The 27,518-nt window shown below is 39.2% G+C and overlaps 1 protein-coding gene across 1 annotated transcript; it reads left to right on the top strand.

Moving 5' to 3' along the window:
• Positions 1–427: 427 nt before the first annotated feature.
• LOC115230483 lies at positions 428–19,734 on the top strand. The gene is made up of 3 exons (XM_029800678.2): positions 428–690; positions 11,916–11,953; positions 18,866–19,734. Exons 1-3 carry the CDS (start codon positions 676–678, stop codon positions 19,602–19,604), a joined length of 792 nt encoding a protein of 263 aa, XP_029656538.1. The 5' UTR covers positions 428–675; the 3' UTR covers positions 19,605–19,734.
• The last annotated feature ends 7,784 nt before the right edge of the window (positions 19,735–27,518 follow it).

Here is a 27,518-nt window from a genome sequence, read left to right on the forward strand (position 1 = left end):
CTTTTTAACAAAGGTGGTGAGGTGAAGTTATAGTTGATTGGGTTCGTCCCTTTGAGAAACGAAATGCATAAATGACTTCGGTCTGTATTTGAACTCAAGACCATGAACTTACAGAAACTACAAACTTATTAAACTTTTGGACTGTTTATACTTACTAATTTCCGGCGTGGATTACAACTAGTTTCCTTATAACCTACTCTTCACTGCAAACTTAGTTTGGGTATAAAGTTTGCATCGTGACGGGTATCGTAAGACAAGTAATTCGTGGTAATCAATTGCCGTGTAAAAAAGTATTATTGACAATTAAAAAAAAGAGGTCGTGTTGATGGTAGAGAGAACGAAATGAAAAACAGAAGCAATTGCTAGAAACTTTCTTTCTTTCTTTCTCTCTATTTGAAGTTAATTAGACTTGAAACGTAAATAGGTTTATGAGGTCATTGTGACGTTGAATAGAAACAGCATTTCAAGGTAACGGACTCCACCGACTCAAAGACAGTAGGGGACTTTATCATTTCGGAAATTTGGAGTTTTACGAAAAGAAATTTGATTTTCTGAGCGTTATATCCCCAGTTTTATCCAAATAATCTTTAAATTTTAAAATTCAAATTCTTCTCGTTCTTCGAGAACCTTTTTTTTAAATTTATTTATTTTAAGTTTATCTAACCAAAGTGCAACATGCCGTTCAACAAGGTAGGAATTCTGCTTTTTGAAGACAAGTACATTGTAATAAACAGCTTTAATTTTTAATATTAGGCTTTTTTATTACAAGTTCCTTTATGAATTTCTATAACTTGAATAGATATAATGTTTATTATAAATTTTATTTCCATCTAAAATGTAAATCTTTTAGAACATTGTCATTTCATAAGAATTTGCTGACAAATTCTTAAATTAGCATAAACATTTATTTGCATGAAAGAAAATTACGGAAGAACTTTATTCTACTTCTTCCAAATCTTTCTGCTAAAATTGAATTAAAACCATTTCTGGGGAAGAAAGAGAGAGAGAGAGAGAGAAACAATGTAGCACCAAGCCCTTTAACTCGTCGCACACCACAAAGTTCAACGGAAAAACTTCTATGTATTGTGTTCTGAAACTAGATTAAAGACACCCAGACAGGACATTGTAGCAAATTTCATTTCAAATTTCTTACTGAAGTGTGTAATTTAGGAAATGTTAGTGATAGCAGTTTCTTCTGTTCTTAATATTCACAAATAAACTATTTATCTGTGACCTTATTTTCTAAAAATTCTACAACTATTTTATTTTCATATAAACTTAGATATGTTTCGACCAAAGATTGGTCCAGGCCATGTCTAACTTAATAGCACCACCTGATAGGATTATTCGAATCCTGTTTAAGTCAAGTTTTGTTCAAGTAGTGAGTTCTTGTTGGGTGAGTTGTATCCAGTTTTGTTCAGGTAGTGAGTTCTTGTTGGGTGAGTTGTATCCAATTATGGGTGGCTTATCTGGTATTCTTTGAAGGAATCTATCCAGACTCTGTTTAAAGTTGATGGGATCCTTTTCCTCTTTGATCTCCCTCGGGACAATGTTAAATAGGGCAAGGCCTGTTGAGGAAAAGAAATTATGTTGCAGTGTACATGTATGTTGTGATCTTGAATTGTGCAGGGGACGTATAGCCCGTGGTCCAAGTCTTGGATATATAGTATATAAACATATACATTTTTTAGAATATTGTCATTTTACAAGATTGCTGGCAAACTGCACAAACTTTCATAAAATTTAATATTAGTATCGAATAGGTGTGTCATTTAGACCTTATAGTGTTATGGCAATAGAATATTCATACCTATGATATGATGGAAGTTCAAATTCATCACACCATACTTTATACGTAACGCCTACTCTGTAACTATTTATACTACTACGATTTTGTCGTTTTTGTTAAAAACCTATATATTGATATTTGACAAAGACGATTTCATATCACCATACTGTGGCTTTTTATTCAGCCTTGTGAATTTTAAACTTCAGTTATAACTTCAGCAATAATTGGTATGACTTTAATGATGATTTCTAACTTAGGCACAAGACCAACAATTTTGAGGGGAAGGGATTAGTCAATACCATCAACCCCAGTACTTGACTAGTACTTTATTTTATTGACGCAAAGTTGATGCTGGAAGAATGGATGGTACTGAAGGGATGAAAGGGAAAGTAAACATGGTGGAGTGGATGAAAGGTAAAGTTGATCCTGGCGGGATTTGAACATAGAATGTAAAGAGAACAAATGCTGGAAAGCAGTTTTTCCAGTGCTCTAACCATTCAGCCAGCTCAATACTTTCGTAAATCTTTAATAGTGATAAACAATAATACAAATCAATAGGCGCAGGAGTTTACCAACCACATGGTTCCGGGTTCAGTCCCACTGCGTGACATCTTGGGCAAGTGTCTTCTACTATAGCCTCGGGCCGACCAAAGCCTTGTGAGTGGATTTGGTAGACGGAAACTGAAAGAAGTCCGTCGTATGTATGTATATATGTATGTGTGTGTGCGTGTATGTTTGTCTTTGTCCCCCTAGCATTGCTTGACAACCGATGCTGGTGTGTTTATGTCCCCGTCACTTAGCGGTTCGGCAAAAGAGACCAATAGAATAAGTATTGGGCTTACAAAGAATAAGTCCCGGGATCGAGTTGCTCGATTAAAGGCGGTGCTCCCGCATGGCCGCAGTCAAATGACTGAAACAAAGAGTAAACTAGTATTTTAACAATAAGTTATAATTTAATGAAATTATTGTATACAGTGCTCAGATGCACCACAACTTGTCGAAAATACGTATAAAGCATATGCAGTAATGTACTGGGAAGTGAACAGTATATGAGTCAGATACATGCTTGCGTGTGTATGGAGGGAGAAAATCAGGTGTAGTGTTGGCGAATCTCAGGAAGCATGGAAGTTTTGAAGGATGCAGTGCTCCGGCAACTAACAACTGATGCTGGCAGTTTGTTCCATGCTTCAGCAACTCTTAGCGTGATAAAATGTTTCCGAAAGTCATGGGAGCTGTGCTGTTTTCTAACTTTGTAAATATGTTCACGGGTGTTAAACAGATGGAGTTTGAGTGCTCAGAGTTATTGTTAGTAAGATGGTTAATAATTTTATGGGTGTCTGCCAAGTCAGCTGCCAGACGTCGGAGTTTCAATGTGTCCATGCCCAGGGAAGTAAGGCGTTCAGAATATGGCAAATGCCTGATGGAGGGTATTCTCTTGGTTGCATGTCTCTGAACGGTTTCCAGACGATTAATATCCTGGGCAAGATAGGGGTTTATTATTCCTATGATTTAATGAAAATCGCAATAAAATGAAGAGCTGCAGTGAGCAAGTGACTATAGAATGCATCTTTGTTCTATTTATTGTTGAAATGAAAACTGATAATTACTTTGTGGGTTTTCATAAGTGAGATTGCATTTTCATTCACAAGAAAGAATGCACAATGTGTTGCAAGGTCAAAAAGTCTGCCAACATTGTACAATACTTGTGTCGTATTGCTCCAAACAAGTAGGTTGAAATTTTGTACTATGATGATTAATAATATTAATGATTTCCTGTCATAGACACATCAACCAATCATTCAAATTGACTTGATATATAGATTTTCTGCATATTTTTTTCACATGCTAAAATAAAAGAATATTTAAATATGCATTGCTCGCTTTTCTTTTTTTTTTTTCTAATGACTGATTTGAGTGTTTCAATAATAGTGCAAGAAGTTGCTGGACTGGTTTAAATTCAGTATTAATAGTATCCTTCTCTTTAGTAATTCTTTAGTTCTATAGTTTGCTATAGCAACCAGCTGTGCCACTCCATTGTGCTATATGATGCTATTCATGACATAAAGTCTTTACTAAAAGAAGATAAAAAAAAAAGAAATTGGTATAGACTAGATAACAGCAGTATATCCATGACACTTTGGTCAGCTGCCTGAAATGATTTGACCAGCTGTAGCTTTCCATTGATGTGTCCACTTCTAAAGATTGTTTCTAATTTCTCAAACTTTGAATACAATCTAAATTAGAACCACTTCTACTAATTCCAAAGGCCCGCCAAGATTTTGTACTGTTATCTACTAAGGCACTGGCTAAACTGCATCGACCCAACAAGTTAGAAATTAAAAACTAGACTGGGATCAAGAGCAACAGACATTGCCTAGCTCTCTCTCTCTCTCTCTCCCCGCCCTCTCTCTCTTGCTAGACATTAAATGATGATGGTGATATAGCCATCTGAGAATCCATAAGTCAGGAAAAAATGCACTAATATATTTGTCAGTAGAGTGGGTATAATAATCTAAGTGTACAGTATTATATATCCATAGCAGTTGATCTTAGCAACTGGTTTCGCACAGGGAATTCAATGGAATTATTAGGTAATAGTCTGTGCTCTTCAGATATGACAGTTATAACTGCCATCTCTGATCGGCCATAATGGATATATAATACCGTATACTTCGATTAATCATCATCATCATTTAACGTCCGTTTTCCGTGCTAGCATGGGTTGGATGGTTCGACCGGGATCTAGGAAGCCAGGAGGCTGCACCAGGCTCCAGTCTGATCTGGCAGTGTTTCTACAGCTGGATGCCCTTCCTAATGCCAACCACCCCGTGAGTGTAGTGGGTGCTTTTTACCTGCCACTGGTACAGGTGCTAGGGGATGCTAGCAGTGGCCACGATTGGTTGGTGCTTTTTACGTGCCACCGGCACAGAAGCCAGTCATGGTGGCGCTGGCATCGACCACGTTCGGATGGTACTTTTTACGTGCCTGATCAGATTGGAGTCTGGTGCAGCCATCTGGTTCACCAGACCTCTGTCAAATCATCCAACCCATGCTAGCATGGAAAGCGGACATTAAACAATGATGATCTGGATGTTGTTTAGATGGAGATCAAAAAGACAATAAAAGAAAGTAGATACAAAACATATATAATGGATGCCAATTCTTCACCCTTGAAATATTTTGCCTAATTTACTTTAAATTATAATTGATTGAATTACGAGTATCAAAATTTTTCCTGACTAATTCTTTAGCACGCCAACAGATGGCAGCACACGGTTGCATGTGCAGTGACCTTCATGAGGAAATGTGCTGAGTGACTTCACTGTTTACTTCGCAAGTTGTGAAATTTGTGTTTTTGTGATCACACGAATGCTGTAGTCTGTGATTTTTGTCATGAACAGGAACAAAGAGCTAATCAAAAATTTTGAATTAAACTTGGGAAGTCTGCTAGAGTCACTGAGTATGCTTCAGCAAGCTTACAGAGATGAGGCAATGGATCATATCATAGTTGCAGGAGTGGCTGTGTGGTAAGTAGCTTGCTTACCAACCACATGGTTCTGGGTTCATTCCCACTGCGTGGTACCTTGGCCAAGTGTCTCCTACTATAGCCTCGGGCCGACCAAGGTCTTGTGAGTGGATTTGGTAGACGGAAGCTGAAAGAAGCCCGTTGTATATATGTATATATATGTGAGTGTCTGTGTTTGTCTCTCCACCCCCAACATCACTTGACAACCGATGCTGTTGTGTTTACATCCCCATAACTTAGCAGTTCGGCAAAAGAGACCGATAGAATAAGTACTAGGCTTACAAAGAATAAGTCCTGGGATCGATTTGCTCTACTAAAGGCGATGCTCCAGCATGGCCGCAGTCAAATTGACTGAAACAAGTAAAAGAGTAAAAGAATGTTTCAAGCTGCACAGGTGCTTTAGAAATGGAAGAGCATCCCTGGAAGATGATGAGTGATCTAGAAGACCTGCCATAAGCATCACCCCTGGAAGTGTGGAGAAAATTCATCATCTTCTGCATGAGAATCATCAGAAGACAATCAATGACATTGCTCATATTGTTGGTCTGTCATATGGGTCTGTGCAGGGAAGGCAGCGAGCTGGCAGAAACGTTAGCATGCTGGGCGAAATGTGTAGCCATATTTCATCTGCAGTTACGTTCTGAGTTCAAATTCCTGTGAGGTCGACTTTGCCTTTCATCCTTTCGGGGTCAATAGATTAAGTACCAGTTACACACTGGGGTCAATGTAATCGACTTAATACCTATGTATGTCCTTGTTTGGCCCCGTGTGGGTAATAAAGAAATATGTATTTCGTCTACCATTACGTTCTGAGTTCAAATTCCGCCGAGGTTGACTTTGCCTTTCATCCTTTTGGGGTCGATAAATTGAGTACCAGTTACGCACTGGGGTTGATGTAATCAACTTAATCCCTTTGTCTGTCCTTGTTTGTCCCCTCTATGTTTAGCCCCTTCTGGGTAATAAAGAAACATATGGATCTGTGCAGGCATTGTTTCAACTGGCATGGGTACTTCAAAAGCAGAAGAATGTCCCTGGAAGGCCCTGCCATGAGCGTCACTCTCAGAAATGTGGTATTGAGAACTTGTCCCCCTCTCCAGGGTCAAACCATCAATCAAAAGTTCTACTATGACATTTTGAAGCATTTGATGGAGGGCATTTGGCAAAAGCTACTGGATTCGTGGAGCACAAAGAATTGGATTTCTCAGAGCGCCAATGCACCATCACCAAGCTCTCTTCACTCATGAGTTCCTCATAAAAAATAACATGGTATCACTTCCACATCTACCCTGTTCACCAGATTTGGTACCTGCAGGCCTCCATCTCTTCCCCAAGAAGAAAATGCAGCTCAATGGTCACTGTTTTAACACTGTTGTTGAGATCTAGAGCAAATTGCAGAAGGTCCTTGACTTGCTTACAGAAAACAACTTCCATGCTGGATTCCAAAAGTGACAGGAACGCTGGGACCAGTGTATTGCTGTGCAAGGTGTCTATTTTGAAGGAGATGTTAAACTTAGGTAAATAAGTTATTTTTTATTAAACACTAGCAGTATCGCCCGGCGTTGCTCGGGTTTGTAAGGGAAATAATTATATAAGCATTTTTAGAGATGTAAAGTATAATAGCCATCTCAATATGGCTAACCACAAAGGGGGAGGGGTGTTACTGTAGCTTTTTACGTTCTGAGATTTAATAATAAATTTTAGAGAGTTACTTCCCTTATATATGTCAAAAATGGATTAAAAATGGGAAAAATTGATGGTAAATTTTTTTTTAAATCGTAGACTCATCGTAGACGCGCGCTAATACCCAGACGGTCTCGATATGAATCACGACTATAAGATACCCGGTTTTGGTTAAACTGCACCGCAAAATGTGGGAGTAGTTAGGAATCTAAATCGTAGGAGACAGACACACAACCTCACTTTTATATATAAAGATTTCCTCTATTTACATAATATTGAGGTCTCTTTCTTTCTTTTGTTATCTTACTGTTTTTACCAATATACATATATATATATATACAGAGATGTACTTGCATAGCAAGTGACTTGATCTGAGATCGTGTGCTGGAACGAAAACAGTTGCAGCGTTGAAGGTGTTTATAAGCCATTTAAGAAACACACAAAAACCGTTAGATTCACTTCAACATTTAAATTTAATTTGTCAAAATATTTTCGTCGCTTTGAGACCGCGACCTGTTAGCACGATATTTTTGTCAGTGAACAGGTCGCGGTCTCAAAGCGACGAAAATATTTTGGCAAATTAAATTTAAATGTTGAAGTGAATGTAACGGTTTTTGTGTGTTTCTTAAATGGCTTACAAACACCTTCTACGCTGCAATATATATATACACACATATATATATATGTAACGGGAATGTATGTGTGTATATGTGTATGCATGTATGTGTGTGTGTGTGCGTGTCTGTGCTTGTGATTGTCCTCCACCACTGCTTGACAACGAATGTTGGTTTGTTTACATCCCTGTCACCTAGTGGTTTGACAAAGGAAACAGATAGAATAAGTACAATGCTTACAAAAATAAAACTGGAGTTGATTCATTAAACTACAATTCTTCAAGGCATTGCCCCAGCATGGCCACAGACCAATGGCTGGAAAAAGCAGAAGAATAAAAGAATACATTCTCTGCTTTGGTCATATGTTGAAGGCATGAGAAAGCTTGAGTTTACATGAGAAGGCCTAACAGACCTGGTAGAAACAGCAGCCAAATCTCCCTCAAATCACACCTTACTGTCTTATGTATGTATATATATATGAGCCAATGAGGGGGACCTCTACATGGTAGCTAGACCTGGTAGAAATAGCAGCCAAATTTCCCCCAAATCACACCTTACTGTCTTATCTATGTATATATGTATGTATGAGCCTATGATGGAGACCCCTACATGGCAGCTAGACCTGGTAGAAATAGCAGCCAAATTTCCCCCAAATCACACCTTACTGTCTTATCTATGTATATATGTATGTATGAGCCTATGAGGGAGACCCCTACATGGCAGCTAGACCTGGTAGAAATAGCAGCCAAATTTCCCCCAAATCACACCTTACTGTCTTATCTATGTATATATGTATGTATGAGCCTATGAGGGAGACCCCTACATGGCAGCTAGACATGGTAGAAATAGCAGCCAAATCTCCCTCAAATCACACCTTACTGTCTTATCTTTCTGCTACTTGGATATAGGTGTTATATTCGTCATAAAAAACTTTCCTGTCACACACTCACGCACACACACACACACACACACACACACGCACCCTCACACACACACACACACGCGCACACCCACACACACCCACTCACACACACGCACGTTAGCTTACAATTTTATTTATATATTTGCGTGTCTGTGTGGAAAGAGGAAGTGGGAGGCAGAGTGAAAGAATCACTCACTACAGTAAGTCAATTACTTTCATTTTATTCGTTGCCCACTGTGTGTGTGCGTTTGCGTGTGCTGTAAACCAGACTAAGAAAAGCATTTGACACACACACCAGAATGTGAGTTTTCTGTAAATTTTGCTTAACTGGAGTTTAAATTTTAAAAACTGGACCTGGCATGACGCGATGCATTGTACTGTTAAAAATGCAAGGTAAATTGTAATTGAAGAAATCCTATATTGTAGATTTGTATAACTCCCAAAGGGAGGCAGATAAAATCTGCCTTTTATAATAAGAGATAACTAGTCCAGGAACCTTTTGATACCACCTCATATTATAGGCCTAGTGGTTAGAGCAGCAGACTCGCAGTCAAGGGACTGCAGGTTCAAATCTCAGACTGGGCGATGTGTGTGTTTATGAGCGAAACACCTAAGCTCCATGCGGCTCCAGCAGAAGGTAATGGCGAACCTCTGCTGACTCTTTCGCTACAACTTTCTCTCACTCTTTCCTCCTGTATCTTGCAGCTCACCTGTGACGGACCGGCGTCCCGTCCAGGTGGGGAAGCTATATGCCAATGAAACCAGGAAACCGGCCCTTATGAGCCAGGCATGGCTCAAGAAAGAACAAACAAAAAAACATAATAGTAAAATACTAATGACTAATGTCATAAATTACCTTTGTGAAAACTTTGAAGTACAGATTTTTATAAACTATTGTTATCAACTGTGAACTTGTAGAAGTTTATTGCAAAAGTTATAAGTGAGAAGAAATAATCAAGCATAGGGTGGCGAGCTGGCTGAAATGTTAGCACACCGAGCAAAATGCCATTTTCGTCTGCCATTACATTCTGGGTTCAAATTCTGCCGAGGTCGACTTTGCCTTTCATCCTTTCAGGGGTCGATTAAATAAGTACCAGTTACGCACTGGGGTTGATATAATCGACTTAATCCATTTATCTGTCCTTGTTTGTCCCCTCTATGTTTAGCCCCTTGTGGGCAATAAAGAAATAGGTATTTCGTCTGCCGCTACGTTCTGAGTTCAAGTTCTGCCAAGGTTGATTTTGCCTTTCATCCTTTCGGGGTCAATAAATTAAGTACCAGTTACGCACTGGGGTCGATATAATCGACTTAATCCGTTTGTCTGTCCTTGTTTGTCCCCTCTGTGTATAGCCCCTTGTGGGTAGTAAAGAAATAAGACATAATCAATCATTGTACTATTACTTACTGGCACTTTGTCAGTTACAGCAATGAGGGTTCCAGTTGATCTAGTCAGTGGAACAGCCTCCCTGTAAAATTAATGTGCAAGTGGCTGAGCACTCCACAAACACATGTACCTTTAATGTAGTTCTCGGGGAGATTCAGCACACAGAGTGTGACAAGGCTGGCCCATTGAAACACAAGTACTACTCATTTTTACCAGCTAAGTGGACTGAAACAATGTGAAATAAAGTGTCTTGTTCAAGGATGCAATTAGCTGCCAGGAATGGAACTCACAACTGTTGTATGGGTCTGTGTAGTCAATGTTTCAACTGGCATACTCTCTCTTTTACTTGTTTCAGTCATTTGACTGTGGCCATGCTGGAGCACTGCCTTTAGTCAAGCAAATCGACCCCAGAACTTATTCTTTGTAAGCCTAGTACTTATTCTATCGGTCTCTTTTTGCAGAACCGCTAAGTTACGGGGACTTAAACACACCAGCATCGGTTGTCAAGCGATGTTGGGGGGACAAACACAGACACACAAACATACACACACATACATATACGGGCACTTCAAAAGCAGAAGAATGCACCTGGAAGACCTGCCATGAGTGTCACTCTCAGAAATGTGGTATTGTGCATTGAGAATTTGTCTCCCAGGGTCAAGCTGAATACCATAACCATTAAGCCACAAGCCTTCACAGCATTTTATTATATTACTTGCAAGTATCCAATCTGAATCTTAGTTCTTGGCTTTTAAATCCTTCCAGAGCTGACTGTCCTTTCATCACTCAAGAAACTACAAAATGGTACCAATAATATTCTAAAACGCATGCAGTTAACTATGTCACTTTCTTTAGTGAAAAATATTCTATAGTTTTTTTTAGAGAAATAAATATTGTATCGTGAATTACATAGGATACTATAAAGCATGATAACCAGATAAATCCTTGTATGAAAGCATTCTTATACATTGAAAATATATTCCCATACTCAGACATATCTTAAGTTTAGTTGTAGAATAATAATATTAGAGCAGATATGAGCATTAATCAATTTTCTTCTCCTTATAAATCTGAGGCATTATACTTACCTTAAAAAGATAAAATATGACACCTTATTAGAGAGACAATGATAGCTAAGACATTAAAATGCCTTATGATAAAGCACTATCATCCTTCTAGTTTCTTCATTTAAAACCCTTTGGGACTTTATCCAATGTGACTCTGAGGTCAATAAAATAAGTAATGCAATATGATTAAAACATTAGCTTTGTGCAGAGGTAAGAAACCAACTTGTACATCTAGATGTGATTTCATTGTAATTTACCATGTGTAGCAGCATTTTTATGTCCAATTTTCTATTCTGACATGGGTTGGATGGTTTATCTATGACTGTTTTACAACTACATGGCCTTCCTTGTCACCAAGTCTTTTAATAACTCCTTACAACACTCATAGATGCTATGTAATTATTCTAAAATTGGAATACACAAAGTAAAAGTAAAAAAAAATGGTAATGGTTACCTCCTGAAGTCATGCTGATTTGTAATGGCTGGTTTCCTCGTTTTCATGGTGTATAAATTCCCTACCTGAAGGGACCCCTGTCTTTTGCAGAATAACTCATTTTTGCCAGCTGAGTGGACTGGAGCAACATGAAATGAAGTGTTTTGCTCAGGAACACAATGCATTACCCGGTCCAGGAATTGAAACCACAATCTTACAATCATAAGTCCAAAACCATGCCTCCACTAATACGCAAAATAATGTAATTCTTCAGCAAAATTACTGGAAAATAAAATATGGAACCTATCTTTGATTCTTAATTGAAATATACATATTGATTGTGCTAATATTACTTGTCAATAAAGGTATTTCCCCAAGCCCCGTAAACTTTAAGGGTGTTAAAGTTGTTAGGTCATTTTACACAGTTATGTTTCATAGCACATTTCTAGTAATATTGGTAAGCAGTTGATAAAATTAATTAATTTTATATTCTTTTCCAGATGAATTTGGGAATTAGTTCTGATGTCTTAAATCTATGGTGAGTTGAGATCCATACAAATATCAAAATTAACAGAGCCAGATATAAAGAGTTGTATAGAATCTGATAGCTTTATGAGGTTTATGTGTCTATTTATCACACACACACACACAAAAGTATGTTAGCATGCATGAATGACAGAGTATTAACCCTTTAGTGTTTAAACCGGCCAAATCCGGCCCAATATATTCTACATGTTTTATATTCAAACTGGCGATATCTAGCCTCTCACTCCTAACCTACAATGCCATTCTGAAAATAAACAATCACATCATTGAAACCTCAAAGCTATAAGATAATGCATGATTAATTCAAAACAATTTGAGTGAAAAAGTATTACATTTAACAGCGTATTCTGAACACTAAAGGGGTAAAGAGCTGAGAGAAAAACTGATTAAAAGAGAGATGACTGCACTGGTATGGACATGTGTGTGGAGGATGACAACTATATAAAGAAATGCTGCATGCTTAAAGTGAACGGATCCTTTGGGAAAGAGAGATCAAGAAAGAATTAGGGTGAAGTGGTGAGGACTGATCTCAAGAATTTGCATTTCACATATAAAGGATTGTGTTGACCAGGGATTCATAGTATTGGAGAAGAATTGATTATGGAAAACCCAACCAACAGTACAATTGCAATAGATTGAAAGTGACAAAAATGGTGTGAAATCGATCAATGGAAATTGCAGCTGAGTTACCAGTGCCGGTGGCACGTAAGAGAACCATCCATTCGTGACCGTTGCCAGCGCTGCCCCGTCTGGCCTCGTGCCGGTGGCACGTAAAAAGCACGATCCGTTCGTGTCCGTTGCCAGCCTCGCCTGGCCCCCGTGCCGGTGGCACGTAAAAGCACCATCCGCTCGTGTCCGTTGCCAACCTCGCCTGGCCCCCGTGTCGGTGGCACGTAAAAGCACCATCCGTTCGTGTCCGTTGCCAACCTCGCCGGGCCCCCGTGCCGGTGGCACGTAAAAGCACCATCCGTTCGTGGCCATTTGCCAGTTCCGTCTGGCACCTGTGCGGGTGGCACGTAAAAAGCACCCACTACACTCATGGAGTGGTTGGCGTTAGGAAGGGCATCCAGCCGTAGAAACACTGCCAGATCAGACTGGGCCTGGTGCAGCCTCCTGGCTTCCCAGACCCCAGTTGAACCGTTCAACCCATGCTAGCATGGAAAGCAGACGCTAAATGATGATGATGATGATGTATGTTTGAGAATGTGCCTGCACACACACACACACATAGTGAAGGTGCATGGATCAGTGGTTAGAGCATTGAGCTTACGATCGTGAGGTTGTGAGCTCGAATCCCAGACTGGGCTACATGTTGTGTTCTTGAGCAAGACACTTTACTTCACATTGCTCCAGTTCACTCAGCTGTAGAAACGAGTTGCGATGTCACGGGTGCCAAGCTGTATCAGCCTTTGCCTTTCCCTTGGATGACACTGGTGGTGTGGAGAGGGGATGCTGGTATGCATGGGTGACTGCTGGTCTTCCATAAACAACCTTGCCCGGACTTGTGCCTGGGAGGGTAACTTTCTCGGTGCAATCCCATGGTCAGTGTCGTGACTGAAGGAGGTCTCAGATATATCAATACAGATGATTGTTATCAAAATTCAAGCTTCTTTTTTTATTAATTTGTTCAAAATTATAAAACAATATTTCCTGCTATTTAAAAATAGAAATGGAAGGGCTTATGTAGCAAGTCTTAATAAACCTTTACTGGCGGTAATATGATGTCATGGTCATTTTGGCAGAATAGATATAACTATTAGATTTCCCATTGGTTAAAATTACTGCCCATATTTGAATTATAACTTTCGTCAAAGAGAAATCTTTCACGAAATATGCATCTTAGAATTCAGATATGGGCAGTAATTTTAACCAATGGGAAACTAATAGTTATACCTATTCAGCCAACATTACTACAACATCATATTACCGCTGATAAAGGTTTCTTAAGACTTGCTACAATATATACATATATATTTTATATGTATATATGTGTTAAAATAAACAACAAGGATACCCAGAGGTAATGCAGTATGATCGTTTCACACAACTCCATTTAATTGAACAATGCAGCCTTTACATCAATTTAAATGATAAAACTAGTCTATAAATTAAAACTGACCCCATATAAAAGTGACAAGCAAAATCTGTAACAAGTCTTTCTTCGTGATAACTTAGTAGCTTCTAAGTGGAAGGAAAGGCAGCATGTTCTTTATCTCCTTAACTTTTTGGAGATTTTAGGTAAAAGTATACTAATGTGTCCATCTGTTTTAATTTAATTAAATTCTATGTCTTTGTGCAGCTGAGGATTGCTCTACATTTAAATTGATGTAATGGTTGCATTGTTCAATTATATGGAGTTGCATGAAATGATCGTACTGCATTACATCTGGATATCCTTGTTGCTTATTTTGATTTTAATCACTTTATTTTGAAATTGTATGGATAATACGGTGCTAAATTCTGGTGCCACAACCTAAGTACCATATTCATATGAATCTAAATTTTTGCTGAACTCATATGTGTATATATATATATATATAGAGAGAGAGAGAGAGTTCTCTGGAAGTGTGCTGTGCGCGAGAAGACCCGGCAGGACAAGTGAGTCCATAATCCGTGGCCTTCTACATGGGATGGAGCCAGCCTACGTATGCATACCTTCCCTTCTTGGGACACAAAACTCTACTTGTGAAGACCTGTTGAGGCAAGTGAGGATCAGAATCGAAATCGATCAATGGAAATTGCAGATATGTTACCAGTGCCAGTGGCATGTCGAAACTCTACTTGTGAAGACCCGTTGAGGCAAGTGAGGATCAGAATGGAAATCGATCAATGGAAATTGCAGATGTGTTACCAGTGCCGGTGGCATGTAAGAGAACCTTCCGTTTCGCGACCGTTGCCAGCACCGCCCCGTTTCGTGTCCGTTGCCAGCCTCGCCTGGCCCTCGTGCCGGTGGCACATAAAAAGCACCATCCGTTCGTGGCCGTTTGCCAGCTCTGTCTGGCACCTGTGCGGGTGGCACGTAAAAAGCACCCACTACACTCACGGAGTGGTTGGCGTTAGGAAGGGCATCCAGCCGTAGAAACACTGCCAGATTTGACTGGGCCTGATGAAGCCTTCTGGCTTCACAGACCCCAATTGAACCGTCCAACCCATGCTAGCATGGAAAACGGACGCTAAACGACGATGATGATGATGATGATGATAGAGAGAGAGAGAGAGAGAGAAAAAAATAAGTTCAAAAAAGAACAATTCAAACTTTTTGAGAGGTCCAAAAAGAGAGAAAGAATGATTTCTAATAAAAATTCATCATATTCATAAAAATACAGCCAGAGCAAGTAATAAGCATATGAAAATAGTAGTTGAAAAATATTGTTATAGGTATAAATATACCATAAACAATTTTAGAAAAGTGGAGGAGAAAATGGTGTTGCATCAAAATTAGATTTAATACAAAATAGGATTCAATACATATGTGTGTTTCAAAGGACAATACAAATATGTAAGAAAAAAATTATAATCATAGTAATTATAATTAAATTTATGCATTGTCAGTCTCATCAGTGTGAAGAATTTTTGGAAGGACATCAAAAAAGGTTTAATAAAATAAAGTAAATTAAAATAAGATACAATACAAAAGGGGTAATAGGGAAAAATCAGATATTTACAAGCAAGTGGTAAAAGGGAAAAAATAATTGTAATAATAATAGTGAGAGAGACGAAAGAGAAAAAAAACAGACATAGCAATGTGTATGCATGTCTATATGTGCAGTAAACTGTAACATAAAAATAATTTAATTGAACAATGCAATCATTATATCAGTGAGTGCATTGTTCAATTAAATGGAGTTGCATGAAATGATTGTACTGCATTACCTCTAGATATCCTTGTTGTTTATTTTGATTTTAATCACCTTACTTCGAAATTGTATGGATAATACCATACTAAATTCTGGTGCCTCAACTTAAGTACATTATTCATCGCATCGACTGGCCTCCGTGCTGTGGGCACATGACAAACACCATCCGATCGTGGCCGTTCGCCAGCCTCATCTAGCACCTGTGTCGGTGGCACATAAAAACACCATCCGAAGACCCGGCAAGACTAGTCAGGCCATAACCCATGGCCCCTACCTGGGACGTAGTCAGTCCACCTGTGCATACCTTCCTTCTTGTGACACTTGTGAAGACCTGTTGAGGCAAGTGAAAATCAAATCAAAACAAATCAAAATAGATGAACATCAATGGAATCTGTATCTTTGTGGTACCAGTGCCGGTGGCACACACTTTGTGGTACCAGTGCCGGTGGCACACAAGAGAACCATCCGAACGTGGCCGTAGCCAGTTCCGCATCGACCGGCCTCCGTGCTGTGGGCACATAACAAACACCATCCGATCATGGCCGTTCGCCAGCCTCATCTGGCACCTGTGTCGGTGGCACATAAAAACACCTTCCGAAGACCCGGCAAGACTAGTCAGTCCACCTGTGCATACCTTCCTTCTTGTGACACTTGTGAAGACCGGTTGAGGCAAGTGAAAATCAAATCAAATCAAATCAAAATAGACAAAATAGATGAACATCAATGGAATTTGTATCTTGTGGTACCAGTGCCTGTGGTACCAGTGCCTGTGGCACACAAGAAATCCATCAGTGCCGTAGTCAGTGCGGTGGGCACATGACAAACACCATCCGATCGTGGCCGTTCGCCAGCCTCATCTAGCACCTGTGTCGGTGGCACATAAAAACACCATCCGAAGACCCGGCAAGACTAGTCAGGCCATAACCCATGGCCCCTACCTGGGACGTAGTCAGTCCACCTGTGCATACCTTCCTTCTTGTGACACTTGTGAAGACCTGTTGAGGCAAGTGAAAATCAAATCAAAACAAATCAAAATAGATGAACATCAATGGAATTTGTATCTTTGTGGTACCAGTGCCGGTGGCACGTGGCACATAAGAAAACCATCCGAACGTGGCCGTAGCCAGTACCGCATCGACTGGCCTCCGTGCTGTGGGCACGTAACAAGCACCATCCGATCGTGGCCGTTTGCCAGCCTCATCTGGCACCTGTGTCGGTGGCACATAAAAACACCATCCGAGCGTGGCCGTCTGCCAGCCTCGTCTGGCACCTGTGTTGGTGGCACATAAAAACACCATCCGAGCGTGGCCGTCTGCCAGCCTCGTCTGGCACCTGTGTCGGTGGCACATAAAAACACCATCCGAGCGTGGCCGTCTGCCAGCCTCGTCTGGCACCTGTGTCGGTGGCACATAAAAAACACCATCCGAGCGTGGCCGTTTGCCAGCCTCGTCTGGCACCTGTGTCGGTGGCACATAAAATCACCCACTACACTCTCGGAGTGGTTGGCGTTAGGAAGGGCATCCAGCTGTAGAAACACTGCCAGATCTGACTGAACTGGTGCAGCTTTCGGGCTCCCCAGACCCCAGTTGAACCGTCCAACCCATGCTAGCATGGAAAGCGGACGTTAAATGATGATGATGATGATGATGATGATGATATATATATGTACGTATATATATATATGTGTACGTATATATATATATAAATATATATATATATATGTGTGTGTATGTATATATGTACGTATATATATATGTGTATGTATATATGTACGTATATATATATATGTGTGTGTATGTATATATGTATGTATGTATATATGTACGTATGTATATATGTACGTATATATATATATATTATATATATATATATATATATATATATATGTGTGTATATATGTACGTATATTTATATGTATATGTACATATATATATTTATGAATATATGTATATATCTATATGTGTGTGTGTGTATATATATATATATATATATATGTATATGTATGTATATATATATGTGTGTGTGTCTGTATATATAGATATATTTATATGTACATCTGTGAAAAAAAATTATAATGGTATGCCCTATAATTTGAAAATCTATATGGTCGTATTCATCTGAGAGCGCTCTACTTCAAATTGATGTAATGTCTTCATTGATTGATTAGCTTGCAATGCTCGTTGCAGCAGAAATTTCTGTAAGCTACTAAAGCTCATTGCATAATTTTGCATAATCTCCTGTTCCCTTGTCTTTTATGTATTCTCATTCACATGTGTAGGAAATTTTTGTTTTTATTTATAGGTCAAATAGACCATAAAAATCGTTTTCTTTAATAGGTATCCATGTTTCTGTTTCTCCTACATGAAGAAGTTACAAGAATATCCCAAGAGAAATATTTATCTCAACCACAGTAACTCATTTTTCTCACTCAATCTAGCTTATCAGATCTTTTCGGTTTGAACGGCAGTTTTTTAGATTAATTTCCACGTAACTAAACACTTTTAAATTTCGTATACTGGTAGAATGTGTTTATAAAACATCTTTTTCTCTTGGCTTTATTGAGAAAATTATATCGTTTGTAAGATATTTGTTGTTCTTTTTCTTCAATTTCTGCAATTTCAACCAATCAATGACGTCTATTGAGGTGAAAACATTCTGTGCCGTATGAATATGTCCCTCGTTTAAGAAACAGATTGGGTTTATTTACATTTCTGAAGAAGAAAAGATACCCTTCCCTCCACCCCTAACCCTAACCCTGAAAAAAACATTGAAATGCAATAGATCAATACTAGGGTCATAATTATGAGTGACAATTTCATATGACACCGCTAGAAAAAACTGCCGTTCAAACAGAAAAGATCCAGCCTATCAAATTAATCACAGTAGGACACCTTTTCAATAATCACGACACACAGTATGAATCTTTGTTACCTACTCTTTGTCAACCCCCACCACACATAAATAAACATTTCAATGATCAAGAATAACAACAAATTTTACTACTGTTGTTTCATTATTAACAATTATTTCACTTTCACTTTCAACAGGCCAATTATTCGGCAAGCAGCAACTCCTCTAACGCCCTATGAAACAGAATATTTACAACCTTATCTTGCATTTCCCAGAAACTATGCTTGTTATCCAAAGGAGAAAGATGTACTAGGTGCTAGCTTTCATGATGGAAACATACCAAAATATCTATATATTGCTAAGTTCCCAGGACATCAAAATCTGACGACAGCTCTATGCATGATTACTCAAACAATACTCAGCAATATTGAGGAATGGGATGAGCATACACTTGATCGGATTTTGGTCAACGGATGTAAATTACATGAAAAATGCCTGAAGAGACGCCAAGCAATAAACGATGCATATTCATTAGAAATCCGGCATTTACCAACATTTATGGTATATGATAATTCATGCACATTTCAAATTGTATATAGCAACCCAACATATGGAAATATAATGAGTGACTGTAAAGGAACTGAGAAAAGGAAGACTTTGTATAATGCATTGAGTAGTGCATTCTTTCAAAGAATTCATGGTGTGATTTTAAAACTGCAAGGTTTTGCTATGAGTATAGTTCGTCATAAAGCATCAATTTTCTATCTATTCGATAGCTTTCCAAAAGATAACATTGGCAGATTTGACCGATTTGGTACGGCCAAATTGCTTAAATTTTGTCATTTGAAAGCACTTGCGAAATACATAGAGAATGAATTTTTGTGGGCACTTCCATTCACATTAGTTTCTATTCGAATGGTACGCATAAATTTATGAAATCATTACAGATAAATATTTATTATTTAAGAAAAAAAAAAACTCACCTACACATAATACCCTCACAAAAAAAAATGTACTAGTGTAATAAACATTGGAAGAAAATGTTGACATAAAAAAAAAGTGAACTATATATTACCTTTGTTATTTTCACATGACCCTTGTTTTTCATAGCTGCACTCATCATACATATTGAGTACTCATTTCAACTATGGTCTTTCCAGTCCATAAGTGGTAAAACTACAAAAGCCAAGTACAGAGGTTTATCTTTGGCTAGGTATTTCTCCTGCAGCTGTCTTACCAGAAATATAGCATCAGTGGTGCTTTTCCCTGGCACGAACCTAAACTGACTCTCTCCCTTATTAGTTGGGCTATGACCCTCTCCGTGACCTTCATTACCTGATCCAACAACTTGATACCTCTGTAATTATTTGTATCTAGAGCATCACCTTTACTTTTGTAGCAGTTGACTATAGTGCTGTTACATTGAAGGTGGCAAGCTGGCAAAAATGCTTAGCGGTATTTCGTCTGTCGTTACATTATAAGTTCAAATTCCGCCAAGGTCGACTTTGCCTTTCATCCTTTTGGGGTTGATAAATAAAGTACCAGTTTCGCACTGGGGTCGATGTAATCGACTTAATCCCTCTGTCTGTCCTTGTTTGTCCCCTCTATGTTTAGCCCCTTGTGGGTAGTAAAGAAATATATGGTGCTGCTACACCAATCATTTGGTTATGCCTATAGCTATGGGCATCTTTCTGTCCTTGTCTTGATATATGATCGATGTAAATGAGTATAATTGTCATATTGAATGAATATAATTGTCATAAACAGTGTCGTTCGTTTCTAGTATTCTGTGAAAATGACTGGTCATGAGGAGATATTACTTTGCTTGGAAATAGGTAAGGTTCAATGACAGGAAGGGCATCAAGATATTGAAAATTTCAACAAACTGACCAATTCACGCAATGATGGAAAAGTGGATGTTAATACAATGATTACCCCCTGCTACTGACTTGATCACCTAGGTAACGGAAGCTATCAACTATTTCTAGTTTTTATCCCTGGAATGTGGCAGAAGTTGCTCTCTGCGCATTTTCAGTGTTTATTGCTCCTGAGCATCTGCCACATACAAAAACTATCTTCCTAGTTAGCCTTCCCTTGACGTTGCTGCACCTCTTATGTGTCCATAGCTTACACTTGGTGCATCTTATAGAGTTTCTACCTATGCCTTTTCTACATATCGAGCAAACTACATATACACACATGCTTCCATAGTATTTCTGTCTACCAAATTTCATTCAACCTTTTAGTGTTTAAACCGGCCATATCTAGCCCAAATATTCTACCAGTTTTATATATTCAAACTGGCCAGATCTGGCCTCTCACACCTACCCTGCAATATAATTCTAAAAAAAATAAACTATTACACCATCGAAATCCCAAAACTATGAGATAATGTGTGATTAATTCAAAACAATGTAAATACATAAGCATTGCATTTGGCAGAGTAATCTGAAGGCCACAGTATAAGACTTTTACTCAAAGTACCACACAGTAAAAACTGAATCAAGAACCATTTGGTCAAACTTATATTACTGGTAGTCGTCTATGAAAAAAAAAAGTGTATCTGTATTGCATTTCTTTCATCTCTCATAATCTAGTAACTAGCATATTGCTTTATGATTCAAGCAAACCCTAATGAAACCCACATAGTCAATCATCATCATCATCATAGTTTAACGTCCGCTTTGCATGCTAGCATGGGTTGGACGGTGCAACTGGGGTCTGGGAAGCCAGAAGGCTGCACCAGGCCCAGTCTGATCTGGCAATGTTTCTACGGCTGGATGCCCTTCCTAACGCCAACCACTCCATGAGTGTAGTGGGTGCTTTTTACGTGCCACTGGTACAGGGGCCAGACAAGGCTGGAAAACTTCCATGATCGGATGGTGCTTTTTATGTGCCACCCATGTAAATTGTGCACCTGCGTAATTTATGCAGGTGATTTTCAGGATAAAAATTGTTAAAAAAACGTTTCTACTTATGTAAAATTCACACCCAAAAGTTTTCAGAATTGACGATATGGCCAAAGGAAAAAAGTTTTCAATTTAGTTGTATTTAGCATAATTTCACTTACTTATGATTAGATTTTATTAAATTTTCATTAAATAAAAATAATTTTTGTTTAACAGGCATCACATTAAAAGCTATTAAATTACAGTGTTTGTCATTGTCTATATAAATAAAATTGCTTTTGTGGAACTGAAACATGTCAGTCCGTTTTACTTGCTTGGTACACCCTCCTTCTCCTCCCTTATGAGACTGACAAAGGCAGTCTGCTTTAGCCACTCAGTATACCTGCCTCCTCCTTTGACGTTAGCATTCCAATAAAAATAAGTGTAAAATATGATGCTGATTATGTGTTTGCGTGTAACTATTTTAAGTATGTGTATTTACGCATAACTGTATGAGATCGTGTGTTTGTATGTTTACGTAACTGTATGAGACTGTGTTTGTGCATGCATGCATGTACCTTTATGAGCTTATGTGTCTCTGCATAACCAGAAATAACCAAAGTATTATTTTACAAATTGTGAGCATGTATATATGATATAATAAAGGAAATTGTTGTATACAGTGCTCAGGTACACAACTAAAACAAAAAAAAAAAGGCCATCAGATGTACTGTTGGCGGATTTCAGGAAGCATGGAAGTTTTGAAGGATGGAGTGTCTCAACAGTGAACAACTGATGTGGGTAGTTTATTCCATGCTTCTGCAATCCTGAGCATGAAAAAAACATTTCCAAAAGTTATGGGTGTTGTGTTGTTTTTTTGATTTTATAAGCATGTCTGTGAGTTTGTCATGTGGAATTCAAAAGGGTGCCCAAGGTTGTTGTTGTTGGAAAGATAGTGGATAATCTTTATAATAAACTTTATTTTACACTAGTGCATGCATATTCAGCTGCATGCGTGCACACATACATGCGAGTACTGTCCAAATCTCTGACCAATCACATACAGCTAGCTGGCATTCAATTGGCGTATCAAGTTTCGAGCATTTTGATTGGGTTTTGGATAGAAAATTCACAAAAAAGTCACTTCTATTGATTTTTTAATGGCTTTGCGGGGTGACTGGGGAAATGTAAAGATGGGCACGGCCACCCTTGGACGGTTTTGAATGACCATAGAAAGTGCGAGCCCTCTAACTGAAAAATTGTGGATTTGTATAAAGGACACGCACGCAGACATTTTGCCATTTATATATAGAGAGATTTCTTGCCCACAAGAAATTATGTCCAATCTTTAGCATACTGTTGTATGTCTTCTCAAACCACAATCACAGGAAAAGTTGTTGAAAAGAATTATCAATGAAAACAAAGTTGATAAATATGCACAGATGTTGCAAATTAAGTTTAATTACCAATAAACATCAGCTTGGATGACACTTTACTCAACCGAGTAAAATGTGTAAAATATGGCCAAGACCATGGTTACCAGCATCATAAATGTCAACTTTATTATATTTAAGCCCATTAAATGAGTCAACTTGCAGTACAAATATTTACGTTTTGTACGTCTTTTTTCAAAAAAAAAAAAAAAAAATTCTAAAAACAATCTACTTATGTAATTTATGTATCTACTAAAGTTTTTTTTAATTTTAATTTTGCGAAAAAAAAAGTGCATAAATTACATGGGTTTTTACAGTAAACGATTTGTTATCTTAACAGCTGCAGAAATTCATAGTCCTTATTCTTTCAGGGGCTAACTACTATATTCTTATTGTTTTTCATTGTTGTTGTTGTTATTGCTATTATTTTATTTTTATTTCTCTTTTTCCTTTGTTACTTTTGTCTTTTTTCTCCTTTATCTCTTATTCTTCTTAACATCAGGACCATTTTGACTCTTGATAATGTAATTCTTATGTACAGTATAATTAAGTAACTATGGTTTATATATATATATATATATATACACTTGTGTATATATATATATATGCATAACGTGTGACCCTACCAAATTAATACCACGTTGAGCACTTCAAGTTAGCTGGTAGCTTTCCTCAAAAGATAATTTCATCTACTTGGATATATGTGCTTGTTTTTCAGTACATTAGACCATTCTGGGCAGTTTTATATCCAACCCTGAGTGATGATGTCCTTATACTATGATCTACAGAAGGTGTCTATCATTGATACAGTTTGTTACAAAGCATTTTGTAGCAGACTTGCAAGGAGCTAAGATTGTATATATTTCCTTTATATTTCTTTCACTGTACAAACATTTGATGATTAAGCAAGAGTGGCTGTGTGGTAAGTAGCTTGCTTAACAACCACATGGTTCTGGGTTCAGTCCCACTGTGTGGCACCTTGGGCAAGTGTCTTCTACTAAAGCCTTGGGCCAACCAAAGCCTTGCAAGTGGATTTGATAGACAGAAACGTTAGCATGCCAGGCGAAATGCTTATCGGTATTTCGTCTGCCATTATGTTCTAAGTTCAAATTCCGCCGAGGTCGACTTGGCCTTTCCTCCTTTCAGGGTCGATAAAGTACCAGTTACGCACTGGGGTTGATGTAATTGACTTAATCCCTTTGTCTGTCCCTTCTATGTTTAGCCCCTTGTGGGCAATAAAGAAAAGGGGCCAAATCAGGAGAATAGGGTGAGTGATCAACTAGTTCAAATCCATAGCCATTGAAATCAATGACTTGTGTGCTGGAGCAGTGTCTTGATGAAACAAGACCCATTTCTTCAGTTTCCTGGGTATTTGATCTTGATAGTCTTTTATAACTGCTTCAGCAGGTTGGTATAGTAAGCTCCAGTGATGGTATGGCCCTTCTGAAGATAGTCAATAATCTCAATGCTTTTTGCATCCCAAAAAAACTGAGACCATCACCTTCCCAGCAGATGAAAAAACATTGGCCTTCTTTCAGGCAGGTGAAGAGGGGTATTTCTACTGCATGGATTCTCTTTGTCTCTGGCTTAGGAAATGTCCAAGAAAACCAGCTGGATCCACTTCAAACAATGTCAGATTTTCCTTCTTATGAAGAGTTGAAATTAATGTATGCAAGTTTTTACAGCTCTAGCATCACTCCTTCATAGTCAGTCAATGAACTTTTCAGCCTACCCTTGTATGTCCACTTACAAATATATCTTACCTCAAGAGATAATTGTGTAGGTATTTTATGTATATTTGAGTATTTGTCGATCGAAATTGATCAACATCAATGGAAATTGTAGCTGTGATACCAGTGCCGGTGGCACGTAAAAGAACCATCCGAACGTGGCCGTTGCCAGCGCTGCCCCAAGTGGCCTCCGTGCCGGTGGCATGTAAAAAGCACCATCCGATCGTGGCCGTTTGCCAGCCTCGTCTGGCACCTGTGCAGGTGGCACGTAAAAAGCACCCACTACACTCACGGAGTGGTTGGCGTTAGGAAGGGCATCCAGCTGTAGAAACATTGCCAGATCAGACTGGGCCTGGCGCAGCCTTCTGGCTTCCCAGACTCCAGTTGAACCGTCCAACCCATGCTAGCATGGAAAACGGACGTTAAACGATGATGATGATGTATGTGTAGGTGAGTGTATGTGTTTGGGTATATGTATGGTTGTAGGAATGTAATCCTATTAAAGAAAAACACTGAACGAATTTATTTTACATTTCACTAACTTTCTGTTTGTTTACTTGGTTGGATGATTTAAAGGAGATTAAGTGCAAAACTATTTTTATAATAGATAAAATTTTAAAAAGTGACAGAATACTTAAGATTAGAATAGTGCTTCATAATAGATTAGCAACCATTATATCGGCCTATGCCCCTCAGCCAGGGCTACACGATGGACAGAAAGACAGTTTCTATGACACGCTACTGCAGACCACCTCATCGACGAACGACAGGGACCTTCTCTTTGTGGCTGGTGATTTCAATGGGCATGTTGGACGACATGCTGGGGGCTTCCATGGCGTACATGGAGGCTACGGTTATGGTTCCCCGCAACGAGGAGGGAACCAGGCTGCTGGAGTTCTGCGATGTGAATAGTCTTATGGTCTGCAACACTAACTTCAGGAAACCAACAAGCCACCTGGTCACCTACCGATCGGGCCGGCATACTAGCCAAATCGACTACATCCTTGCCAGAAAAAGGGAAAGATGGCTGCTTAAAAATGCCAAAACCTTCCCAGGCGAAGAATGTACCCCACAACATAGACTGGTAGTTAGTGACTTTAGGATCAGGACTAAGAGGGCGACTAGAAGACGACCAACATGGAGAAGAAGGGTCTGGAAGCTTAAAGCCCCTGCGAATGGACAGAGATTTAGAGATATGTTACTTGAAGCCTTCGACGAAGTGGAAGGGGGTATAGCTACACATGGGGTAGAAGACAACTGGACGTTTCTGAGGGACAACCTGCTGAAAGCCGCTGACCAGATCTGTGGCTGGTGCAAAGTCCCCTTAAGACCCAAAATAACGTGGTGGTGGAACAATATTGTTGACAGGGCTATTAGACAAAAGAAACAGGCTTGGAAGGCCTGGAAGAACGGTGGTAGCAGAGAAGGGTATCAGACTGCCAGAAGGGAAGCTAGGAGACAGGTCTATCTAGCCAGAGGGGAAGCAGATAAGAGAAAATTTGCCAATGTCCTGCGCCGTGAGGATGAAAGACTTGAGGTATTTCGTGTTGCAAGACAGTGTGTGAGAGAGAATCGTGATGTGGTAGGAGAGAAATGTGTTCGCATGGAGGATGGTTCACTTGCGCTAAATGAGGATGCAAAGTGAGAAGCTTGGAGACGCCACTATGAAAGGTTACTGAATGAGGAAAATGAATGGGATAAAGAGAGTCTGCCGAATGTTGACCCTACAGAGGGACCAGCTATCCGAGTTGATAGTTCCGTGGTAGCTAAGCAATTAGAAGCATGAAGACAGGAAAGCCCCAGGCCCATCAGGAATTACTGCAGAGATGCTCAAAATATCTGGCAGTGTCGGCTATAACCTAGTCACCCGTATAGTCAACCAGGTGATACACGAAGGAGTCATACCCAATGACTGGTGCAGCAGCATACTAGTCAACTGCTACAAAGGTAAAGGTGATGCCCTAGATACAAATAATTACAGAGGTATCAAGCTGTTGGATCAAGTAATGAAGGTTACGGAGAGGGTCATAGCCCAACTAATTAGAGAGAGAGTTAGTTTAGATGAGATGCAGTTTGGGTTCGTGCCAGGGAAAAGTACCACTGATGCTATATTCCTGGTAAGGCAGCTGCAGGAGAAATACCTAGCCAAAGATAAGCCCCTGTACCTGGCTTTTGTTGACATGGAGAAAGCTTTTGATAGGGTCCCCCGATCCCTTATCTGGTGGTCAATGAGGAAACTAGGGATAGATGAATGGCTGGTGAGGACTGTGCAAGCCATGTACAGAGATGCCGTAAGTAAGGTTAGGGTTGGCAACATGTACACAGAAGAATTCAAAGTAGAGGTTGGGGTCCACCAGGGTTCAGTACTCAGCCCCCTCCTATTTATCATAGTACTCCAGGCAATTACGGAGGAATTCAAGACAGGCTGTCCCTGGGAGCTCCTCTACGCTGACGACCTTGCTCTTATTGCTGAGTCACTATCAGAACTGGAGGAGAAGTTCCAGGTGTGGAAGGAGGGTTTAGAATCAAGGGGCCTTAGAGTCAACCTAGCTAAAACCAAAGTACTAATAAGTAGAAGGTAGACAATCCACAAATATCTTCAGGAAGATGGCCCTGCTCGATCTGTAGAAAAGGTGTAGGTAGAAACTCTATAAGATGTACCCAGTGTAAGCTATGGACACATAAGAGGTGCAGCAATGTCAAAGGTAGGCTAACTGGGAAGATAGTTTTTGTATGTGGCAGATGCTCGGGAGCATTAACCTCCGAAAATCTGCAGAAAACAACTTCCGTCACTTTCCA

This window comes from Octopus sinensis, linkage group LG1 (assembly GCF_006345805.1).
Source record: "Octopus sinensis linkage group LG1, ASM634580v1, whole genome shotgun sequence".
NCBI classification, from domain to species: domain Eukaryota; kingdom Metazoa; phylum Mollusca; class Cephalopoda; order Octopoda; family Octopodidae; genus Octopus; species Octopus sinensis.